Source organism: Oryza glaberrima, chromosome 3 (genome assembly GCF_000147395.1).
Source record: "Oryza glaberrima chromosome 3, OglaRS2, whole genome shotgun sequence".
Classification (NCBI taxonomy): domain Eukaryota; kingdom Viridiplantae; phylum Streptophyta; class Magnoliopsida; order Poales; family Poaceae; genus Oryza; species Oryza glaberrima.
The window spans coordinates 8,867,673-8,878,844 of NC_068328.1; the positions used below are offsets into that span (position 1 = coordinate 8,867,673).

General features: G+C 45.5%; 1 protein-coding gene across 2 annotated transcripts; it reads left to right on the forward strand.

Moving 5' to 3' along the window:
* The first annotated feature begins 3,864 nt into the window (after positions 1–3,864).
* Positions 3,865–6,803, forward strand: LOC127765436 (uncharacterized). 2 transcript variants are annotated; one of them, XM_052290341.1, is made up of 3 exons: positions 3,865–4,134; positions 4,253–6,134; positions 6,221–6,803. In XM_052290341.1, the coding sequence occupies exon 2, from the start codon at positions 4,505–4,507 to the stop codon at positions 6,122–6,124; it is 1,620 nt and encodes a 539-aa protein (XP_052146301.1). In that variant the 5' UTR covers positions 3,865–4,134; positions 4,253–4,504; the 3' UTR covers positions 6,125–6,134; positions 6,221–6,803. The 2 variants fall into 2 exon arrangements, with proteins under 2 accessions (XP_052146301.1, XP_052146300.1); XM_052290340.1 differs by having other exon boundaries at positions 4,253–6,803.
* Positions 6,804–11,172: the final 4,369 nt, after the last annotated feature.

Sequence of the window (11,172 nt, forward strand, 5' to 3'; positions counted from 1 at the left end):
TGCTCCGAACACAGCCTATAAATTGTATAAAACCACTATCCATTTATCAAATGTTTATATACCAAATTTACTACCAAATTAAACACATAACAGCTTTTCTAGTAAAAGCATAGTTTAACATGCATGCAAATTTTTCACAGTTCAAACCTAATGATTTATAATAAAAATGGACGATTTTGGTACTCAAAGTCAATCACGTTAGTCATAGTGAAGCATGGATGTTCCAAGGCTTCTAATTAAGAGTTTAGCATGTTAACTTTGTTGGAAATTAGTAAATGGGTGGACTTTTACAACGAAATCAGTAGACTTAAATGGATCATGCAAGTAGAGCCCGGGCAATTGCCCATACTAACCAGACGGTGAATTCGCCGCTGGGATCGTTAGGGTGTGTTTGGTTGAAAAGCTGCTGTGTGGGCTGTGACTTTTTAAAAAGTAGCTTTGGAAAAGTAGCTGTGAGGAAGTCAAAAGGCCGTTTGGTTGATCAACTGTGGCTTTTGGAAAAGCTTCTCTCCTGATGAGTGGATCCCGCCTGTCAGCCTCACAGTAACTTTCTCCTTCCTCTTAGCACAGGAAAGCAGGGAAAGGTTGCGCCTGCGGCTGGCCGCGCTCACTGGCCGAGGCTGGCCCGCCCTGCCGGTGTGGGAAGGCAGCTCGTCGGAGCGGAGGCAGCGGATGTCTTCTCTTCGCATCGCCATCGCCATTGCTTGATGTCACTCTCTCTCCTCCTCGTCCGCAAGGAGCGGCGAAAGGGGGCAGTGGAGTCGGGGACGGGGAGGGTGGGGACGGCCGCGGCGGCGAGGAGGAGTAGCGGCGCGGCGGGGCAGCTCGGTGAGGATGAGGAGGAGCGGCGGAAGGGGGGCGGTGGAGTCGGGGATGGGGAGGGTGGGGATGGCCGCGGCGGCGAGGAGGAGGAGCGGTGGCGGCGGGGCAGCTCGGCGAGGAGGAGTAACTGCGGCGGCTGGGGAGCTAGATCGCGGGGGAGGGGAGGTTGCGCTCATGATGACACCCGACGTCGCATCGCTATCGCCATCCTCTTCTCTTCTTCTCTTCGCATCGCCATCGCTTGATGTCTCTCTCACCTCCTTGTCCGCGAGGAGCGGCGGCGGCGGAAGGGGCGGTGGAGTTGTGGGCGGGGACGGCCGCGGTGGCGAGGAGGAGGAGCGGCAAAAGGGGGCTGTGGAGTCGAGGACGGGGAGGGCGGGGGCGGCCGCGGCGGCGAGGAGGAGGAGCGGCGACCGGGAGGAGGAGTGGCAGTGGCGGGGTAGCTCAACGAGGAGGAGGAGTGGCGGCGGCGGCTTGGTGAGGAGGAGGAGTGGCGCGCGATGGGAACGGATGGGAGAAAAAAGAAGAACAAAGCGAAACGTTTTTTTTCCATAATGGCAGAGGTGGGTAATATTTTTCCCCAAAAAAGCAGATGAAAGCAGAGGGTAGAGTTTCTTTTGATTTGTACTACACTAAAAGCTGGCTTTGGGCAAAAGCAGTTGTGGCTTTTGGGCCCTTTGGTTGGCTTTTAGCTTTTGCAAAAGCAAAAGCAGGTTGAAAAGCATAACCAAACACACCCTTAGTTTGGTGGTGTAAGGGAGTATATCGCATACATACAAGTTTCCTATGCACACTCTATACACACCAACTACCAAATCATGAAAAATTCTAAAATATTAGACATTTACTCCTAATAGTATTAAACATATCTACAAAATCTCATATTTAAATTCATTATATTTTAACTGTAATAAAAAAGCGAAAAATTGACAATTTTAAGGGTAAAAATCTGTCAGAACTTTGTCTTTTTTATTACAGCTAAAATATAATGAATTTAAAGATAAAATTACATACGTATGTATAATACTATTGGAAGTATGTGTTCAATTTTTTCTAATTTTTTTAATAACATTAAATAGTTGGTGTGTATGAAGTATATACAAAAATATCGTGTGCATAAGATATATTCCGGCACTACTTGTATATCGTTAAAGGCCTCAGAAACCTGAACGAGAGGCTAAACCAGCTATACTACTTGTATAAGTTATCGTGCAAATCTGAATATGATAGTAGCATTTCATCACGCTACTTGCAAAGCTGTGATGGGAAAGTCACGAAGTTTTGGTCAAATAACCACCATACCCCGGGTCAAGTACTAATAGTACTCCTATTATGAGTACGGCTGTTTTAGTTATCTTCGAAATTTCAACTTTCTCATCACATTAAATGTTTGAACATATACATATAGCATTAAATATGAACAAAAAAATCAATTGCACAGTTTGCATGTAAATTGCGAGACGAATTTTTTAAGCCTAATTACGCCATGATTTGATAATATAGTGCTACAGTAAATATTTGTTAATGACGAATTAATTAGGCTTTATAGATTCACCTCGTAGTTTACATGCGGAATTTATAATTTGTTTTATTATTAGTCTATATTTAATATTTCAAATACGTGTACGCATGCTTAAAAAACATTGAAATGAAACTAAACACGGCCTACATATAAGAGTACTTAATGTACTCTCATTTCCAAAACAGCAGTATTATATGATAAAACCCTACTGTATTACTAGTACAAAATACTGACAGTTGTGATGATATAATAATTCCCCCACACAAAACCAATTCTTCTTTGCTGCTGCCCATGCAGAGTTGAGAGTCACCCCCCTCTTATTTTATCCCCAACTCCCAAAGAAACCCGGAAGCGAGAGATGGCTCGCTGGCACACGGAGAAAACAAAGCGAGTAAACAAAACAAAAAGGGGAAAGTTGCAGGGGAGGCGGCCAGAGCAAGACCGGGGGAGGGAGGAGAACAGATAACTATTCTAAACTCTGAAGGTGAGACGCTTTCGTTGTTTAAATGGTTATAATTTTTTTTAATAAAACTTAATAAGATAGATTAATACTCCCTCCGTCTCCGTTTCAGGTTATAAAACGTTTTGACTTTGATCAAAGTTAAACTTCTTTAAGTTTGACCAACTTTATAGAAACAAGTAGTAATATTTTCAACCCAAGACAAATTTATTATGAAAATATATTCAATTATTGATTTGATGAAACTAATTTAGTATTATAAATATTACTATATCTGTCTATAAACTTAGTTAAACTTGAAATAACTTGACTTTGACCAAAATCAAATGTCTTATAATATGAAACGGAGGAAGTATGCGATAAATTACTTCACAAATATGCAAGATCAAATTTAACTTCTACAGGTTGCAACGAAAAAACAAATTTAACTGTAGATAGACATTAATTAGTCATAATTTAATTTGGTATTTTTTACAACTTGTAAAAGCTAAATTTTAACTTATATGTTTACAGAGTAATCTATCATATATTAATATATCAGTTATTTTTTTAATAATTATTCTGATAACATGTAAATAACGAGGGAATATCTCCTTGAGAGTTTAGGACCTGTTTCATAGAGCTTAAAACTCCTAAATTTAGCTTTAAGAGTTAGATCTTGAGTGAATTTGTGGAGTTATTTAGATCCAGTTCTACATCTATAGTTTATTTATGAGAGCGTTCTATCAAGTCCTGCTTTCATTTTAAATGAAGCTGAAAGTTGAACTGTGGAGCTGCCAAACAGGTCGAATCCTCCCGAGGAAAGGAGATCCGTCCGTCCATCAATCTACCACCGCCTCTGCGCGGCGAGATTTATCGTGTGCACACTGCCTCTACTGCCGCGTGCGCGGCCGGGCGATCCGGGCCGTGCCAATCCACCACCACCACCACCACGCAGGGGGAGGGGGCGTCACCGTCAAGTAACGGCCCCCCACCCCACCCCCCCTCGTCCAGGGCGCTTCTGGGGGAGGGCGCCTGCGCCCACCGTGGGTGCTCGCCTTTAACACCCCCCTCGCTCCGTTACCGTCTCTCCCCTTCCCCCTCCCCCACCCTCCCCCACACCCGCTCGCTGCTCATTCATCCACGCGCGGTTCGATTTGATCTTGATTGATTGAAACGCTGCCGTCGAATCGAAAAAAATAATTCAAGGATTGTGTTTTTGTTGGTTCGTCCTGTAATAACGTTTTTATTTATTGTTCGTTCGTTCGTTCGTTCGTTCGTCTGTGGATGTGAGGAGGAGGAAGGAGGTCCTCTGATTCGGGAGTTGCGGAGTTCTTGGATTTGGCCTAAGGTACGTACTACGTGGGTATAATTTTTTTGTGGGGTTGGATTGGATCTTTTGGTGTTCTTGTGAGGTTGGTGGTGTTTAGATTTGTGAACCTGATGCGATTTGTGAACCGGATGTGCAGGAGGAGAGATTTTCGTTTTTCCTATCAACCCGACGGCTGTGTGATGGACGCGAGGGAGGTGTGAAGCCCAGTCGCTGATGCTCGTGGAGAGATTCGGAGGAGAGGAGCGCGCGGTGAGGAGGCGGTGGAGGCGGAAGCGGCGACGAGTTGGCGAGAAGCGCAGCAGCGACGGACGACGAGCAACCGGCGGGCGACGAGGGCAGGAAGAGGGCTGCTCCTCCGGCTCCGCCTCCGCCGCCGGCCGACGCCGTCATGGGGGAGTCGCTGCTCACCGCGCTCTCCATGGACACCACCACGGCCCACCACCCGCACCAGGGCCCCTCCACGTTCCTCTCCATGGACACCGCCTCCCACGACGACTTCGACCTCTTCCTCCCGCCGCCGCCGGGGCCGTTCCGCCGCTGCCTCCATGCCGCGGCCGCCGCCCCCCCTGACATCAACCTCCCCCTCGACGCCGACCCCTCCCCTCCGCCTCCGGCTCTGCAGTCCGGCGCCCTCCACGACCCCAACGTCGACATGCTTGATGTCGGCCTCGGCGGCCCGCAGCTCTACGACTCGGACTCACCTGCTGCCACCACCGGCGTGTCCCCTGCCCCGGCCGCCGCGACCACCACGGTCGCCGTATCACATGCCAAGGGCTCCAATTCCAGCGCTGCCCGCAAGTGCGTGAAGAGGAACGATACCATATGGGGCGCGTGGTTCTTCTTCACCCACTACTTCAAGCCGGTCATGTCGGCTGACAAGAACGGCAAGGTGAAGGCCCCCACCGCCGGTGGGAACGGTAATAATGCTACGCTGGATGCTTTCCTAGTGCAGCACGACATGGAGAACATGTACATGTGGGTGTTCAAGGAGCGGCCAGAGAATGCCCTGGGGAAGATGCAGCTAAGGAGCTTCATGAACGGGCACTCGCGCCTTGGGGAGCCTCAGTTCCCGTTCAGCGCGGAGAAAGGGTTCGTGCGCTCACACCGCATGCAGCGCAAGCACTACCGGGGGCTGTCCAACCCGCAGTGCCTGCACGGGATCGAGATCGTCCGGGCACCAAACTTGGCTGGTGTGCCCGAAGCTGATTTGAAGAGGTGGACAGAGCTCACCGGAAGGGACGCTAACTTCTCGATTGATGCTGAGGCGAGTGATTATGAGTCATGGAGAAATCTTCCTAGCACAGATTTTGAGCTTGAGAGGCCAGCAACTACTGCTGCCACGAAGACTAGCTCACATGGCCATCACAAGAAGTTGCTCAACGGTTCTGGCCTTAACCTGTCAACACAGCCATCTAATCACAGCTCTGGGGATGGTCTGGACATCCCAAATATTTGCAACAAGCGCCGGAAGGATTCCTCCCCCACAGCGATGGAAGAAGATTGCAGCAATTCAAATTCAGACAAGGTCCAGGACATGGAAGTGAGCCACACGTTCGAGCCGTCATGGATGAATGACTTCACTGGTGTGATGCGCCGTGCTTCTGGTCCAGTGACTGCAGCAAAAACAATCTATGAAGATAGCAAGGGGTACTTGATCATCATTAGCCTACCGTTTGCTGATATACAAAGGGTGAAGGTTTCATGGAAGAATACTCTTACAAATGGGATAGTTAAGGTATCATGCACTAGTGTTGGCCGGATGCCATTCTTGAAGAGACATGACCGGACCTTCAAGTTAGTCGATCCTACACCTGAGCATTGTCCACCAGGAGAGTTTATTCGGGAAATTCCACTCCCTACTCGGATCCCGGAAGATGCTACTTTAGAAGCATACTGTGATGAATCAGGAACAGGCCTAGAGATTATTGTTCCAAAATACCGTGTTGGTCCTGAAGAACATGAAGTTCATGTGTCCATGAGGCCCCCCTCGTCATGGTGCCAGTCTTAACATGTTCAAGGTGTGTGGTGCATGCCCTTGTAGCTGTTAGAAATCGATTATTGTCAACTTCTGTTGACTGATGTTTTGCTGTCTGCTAACCCTCAGCTCGCAAGGAGACGTTCAGAGACATAGCATACAAGAAAATTGCTCTCATTTTTGCTAATTGGAAAGGGAAAGGGAAACAATCGTAATTGATTGAAGCATTCTGGTATTTGGCATTTGAAACATTTGTAGGACCATGCTACATATCACAAGGAACATATCTGGATTAATTCGATCTTCGTTTCAGTATATTTGTTTGGGAATACCTTATGTATTATCTTTTGTTTTCATTAGAATTTCTGTGTATGCATAGTTTGTTGCCCGCTCGATGTGCTTCCGTATGTGCATTATTGTCTCGAGCGGTTTGATTCTACAAAATTGACTCCTGAAGAACTGTATAGGCATAGTCAATTTCCATAGATAGGTGAGAAGCTTGTTCTTGTGAGCATTCTTGGAAATTTCATCTCATTTATTTGATGGAAACTAGGAAAAGGAGTACTTATCAGTGCTTTCTAGGATTTGCCAATGTTTAGTTGGAATTAGTGGGAGCTTTTTAGCACTTGTGAACGTTTTCCATTAATCGCTGGAAGGCAAGTGTAAGTGATTGATGGTGCCAATGTGCCTATATATGTTATAATTATAGAAATGATCAGCACCTATCAGTTACGAGTACTTCAGTTTTCATCTGATATCATTCAGTATGGTTGTTCGGTTCAACCTCAGAAAATTTCTGCCTGAATATTTCTCTCGAATGCGTAACAGTTTGCATGGATTAGATCGTTTGACTGAATCTCACGCCTTCCTTACGATATTTATGTGTCGAAACGCCGTTTGGATAGGTTTGATTACTATCGGTGTACCATGTTTCAGACAAGCACATTGCACATTGTTTACCCTAACGAAATGTCTGGGTGAAAGCTGACCCATCGGCTTTGTAGTAATGCCTTTCCTGAAAGTGACAATTGTTTGGAATACTTCACATCTGGCTCCTGGCTATACCATACAGCTGGCCACCCTGGAGTTCTCTTGCCTCTTGTGATACCATCTCAGCTGATTGATCTCACGAGCATAATGCACCACTGTGTGTTTAGTTCACATCAAAATTGAAATTTTAGTTGAAATGTCAAAATTGGAAGTTTTGTTGAAATTGGAACGATATGATAGAAAAGTTGAAAGTTTATGTGAGTAAGAAAGTATGATGTGATGGAAAAAGTTGAGATTTTGAAGAAAAAATTGGGATCAAAACACGGTGCAAGCATCGTCATTTCTGGCTCCAAGTTGCCTTCATCATTTTAAGCCCTCCCTTTCCATGACGTTCCCACTCGAGGATCTTCATGTTCATCACCGCTATATCTACTCCTATCCGATATAAACACGATCACACGATGCTTACAAGCGGATAACCCTTGTTAATTCGATCCTTGTTGACCTGCAAGAGATAGAGAGATGGGGAGTAGTAGTAGTAGTAGAGGATCTGAAATCTGAAAGCGATTGCGAAGCGGCACCTTGGCCCCGTTGGCCGTTGCCCACGTATCTGCGTCTCACCGTTTCGATAAGCCGGCCTTTCGCTCGCCCAAAGGACGCTCTCCGCTCCGCGTATCGTAGCGCAAGTTGGCGTGATGCGGCGGGTGTCTCGCTCTCGCCGACGGAACGGGGCCCTGACCTCGGTCTTATGATGATGATGATCACATCCTACTCTCTCTTGTGATAAGCTGGGTTTTCAGATCGTGGAAGTGCCGCTTATACTAGCTCGCTTTTGCACAGGGCCATTTCCAGGAGGCCCAGGATCACTAGTGTCTATAAATAATAGGAGTAGTTGGTGTTTCTTTGGTTGCTGTCTGAACTGGATAAGCAATTTAGGGTCCAGCTTGTGTTATCTGGTTATCCTTGTGTGCGAGCAACTATAACTCGTGACCGGAGAAAGGAGCAAGAGAAAAGTTTTTATTAGACTTGCAAAAAGATTCTTGGTTTGGTTTGGTATGGTTTGGACATTCACCAGCCCACCATAAATGTTCTTGGTGCCTTATCAGCTTTGCTGCCATTGACATGTCGGCGTGCCTGCATTTTCTCATGGACTGCATTTTGCTTTCGCTGGATCTGTACCGTACCGTATGAGATTGTTTTTGGGGCGATTATAGTACCAATTAGAACCAAATAGGATCTTTTTGCAGCAGAAATTGGTTACGGTCACTTTCGTCTATATACAATGTCGTCATATTAGTACTCTACCCAATTTTTTGGCTTGCTGATGTATTGTCCTTGGAAAAGATTTTTTTTTTTTTAAGTAAGACTGGGAAAGACGAGAACCGGCCTAATCCGATTTATTAGTACTATCAAACTTGGATATAACGACGAGTGTTTCTTTGCTGAAGAACCTGTATGGAATATACTCTCGCCTTTTTGTTATCTGGGGCCCTCAGTCTTTAACCCTATTAAATTGTTCTGTGAAATGCCTTTCAGGCTTTCAGCTACCGAGTAATCATATTGCAGTGTCAATGGTTTCCACGTAAATATGATGCATGATGTTCTGCCCATTGTTTTGCTGCTGCCTGCTGCTGCTACGTCTTTGTACGCTTGATGCATTTTCCATTTTGACCCGAAAAGCAGGAGAGGACTCCAACAACAGCCTGCTTGTGAGATGTGGTAGATGATGGAATTCTAAATATTTGGTGCCGAAGCTTCTGTAGTGATATGCTAGTATAATGCAACCATGGAAAGGACAGCCGAAACGAGACGCCACCCTGACCCTCCAACACATTACACATAGCTAAACCATTCTAATAAGTCAGTGAAGGTGTGGCCTAATAAGGACCTCAAGTTTTGGATGGAAGATTAGAGATGAGGAGATGAGACGAGACGCATGCAGAAGCGATCCAGAATGCACTGGTGCGGGCAGTCTGGTACAAGTAGAATCATCGGGACTTGTTTTCAGAGACAAGGTAGTAACAACATGACTTGGCAAGTTGGCGTGCCAACAATAGTCTACTGTTGACTGTAGTGTTGTACAAATGTACGGTCCGTGCAGCTGTATCACGATACTATTTGAGTCTTTACAAATTTACAGTCTTTCACGTATACAATGATGAAGAACAGCTGAAAAGGACCAAAGGCCGCAGCTAAGCCTGCCAATGAGTTGGATTGGAATGGGTCTAATGGATTGGTTTTCAATTTAGATTCACTTGGTATGGATGTAAACGGGTTGAGATAGCTAATGGACTGGAGCGGCTTGGATGTGGGATGGATGTGGGTTGGATTGGATTGGTTTTTGGTCATAAGTTTTGGGTCTAAAATGGATGGAGTCCATGGATTTCAATTGGATTCACCTCCAAATACCAGCCATCAGTTCATCGCTAGTCTTCTCGACGGCCATGTCGTCAGCGGGATGGTGCTGCAAAGTTGCTGCTCCTCCTCCTCCATGCCCGCGACCTGTTCGGCGCTTTGCCTCGCGGAAGCCACGCGCGCGGGAGCGGGAGGGCGCCGACTCCAAGGCGGTGCAGCTGGTGCTTGGCGGCCACGCGCACGACGACGGGTCCGAGTCCGAGTTGCTTTCTACCTACAACGGTGTGCTGCTGAGGCTGCCCTTTTGGCAGAAAACCTTTCAAGATTGACGATCGACATGTAATACCTGTATGGAAAGCAATTTTCTCTTCCCCTCTACAATCTCTCAATTCCATGTAATATAATGTAATGAACATTGTTTTCTCCCCCAAATGCAATGACAAATTCAGGTGGGGAAGCTCCCCCCTCCCGCGTGATTTAGTAAAAAAAAATTAAAGCACATGCCACCCATATGTACATAATAACATTTTTTTAGATAATGATGTACATAATAACATAAATGTTCATGATCACTAGTCCTCGCAGAAAAGATGGAAAGTTTTGGACCCTCGATGCATAGATAAAGTGCATCAAATCAGTCACAAACATCTACGTGATGTTAGTAATTGGTACTCCCTCCGTTCTAAAATATAAGGGATTTTGGACAGATGTAACTCATCATAATACTACGAATCTGGTTAAGAAACCTGCCTAGATTCATAGTAATATGATATGTCGCATCTACCCAAAATCCCTTATATTATGGGACGGGGGAGTACTTACTCTCTCCGTTCAAAAAAAAAAAGGAACATTCCTAGCATCCAACTAAAGATTAAAAAGACCAAAATGCCCTTCATTATTGAAAAAAGGGAGTACTTACTCCATCCGTTCATTAAAAAGACCAAAATACCCTTCATTATTGAAAAAAAAAGTAGTAATGGTGCTACCCATGTAATGGTATTTAAGAGATGAAACTTTTTTACGGGTTGAGGGTAGATATGATGATAGAAGTTGGTTTTTATATGACTAAATTCAAACTTTAGAAGTTGAGTTTTTTTATAGAGAAGGTAGGCTTGAATGGCGTAAGGGGCATGATTGCATAGGGCGCATCTCAAATGGGAGAGGCGGAGAGCCAAGCTCAAATACGTTTGAGATATTGGGTCTGTTGAGTAAGCTGGGACTATAGCTGTGGCTTCTATAGCCCCACTATTATGGAGCTTGCCGGACTGTTTCGGTTGGCTGTGGCTCGCTGGTAGCCAAACATGCCCATTGCTTATATACCTTTATACTGCGTATTCTATGATCGCTTCAACGGGCAATGTGATCATCCAACTGCTTCACTTATGCCTCGCTCGTTAAGCGAGCGCCGAATCTATGCCAATCTATTGCTCCACACTTTTCGCTCGTTAAGCGAGCACCGAATCTAAATACTTAACTTGCTCGACCCGTCTCTAATTCTCTTATCACTATACCTTGTCTTTCAAAAGAACAGCAGCCGTTGAGGCTGTGATATCGCCCGGCCGCTAGCACACGGTAAACTACTGATTAGTCATGCGTCACAATGGTGGATCCGTAGATGTTTTTTTCTGTTATTTTTCTTTATAATTTCATATATTGAAATATCTGGCATTCTTTTTTGTGGGTAGATTTATTTTTTTGCCAGGACATCATCACAGATTTAGGTACAATTTAAAAGT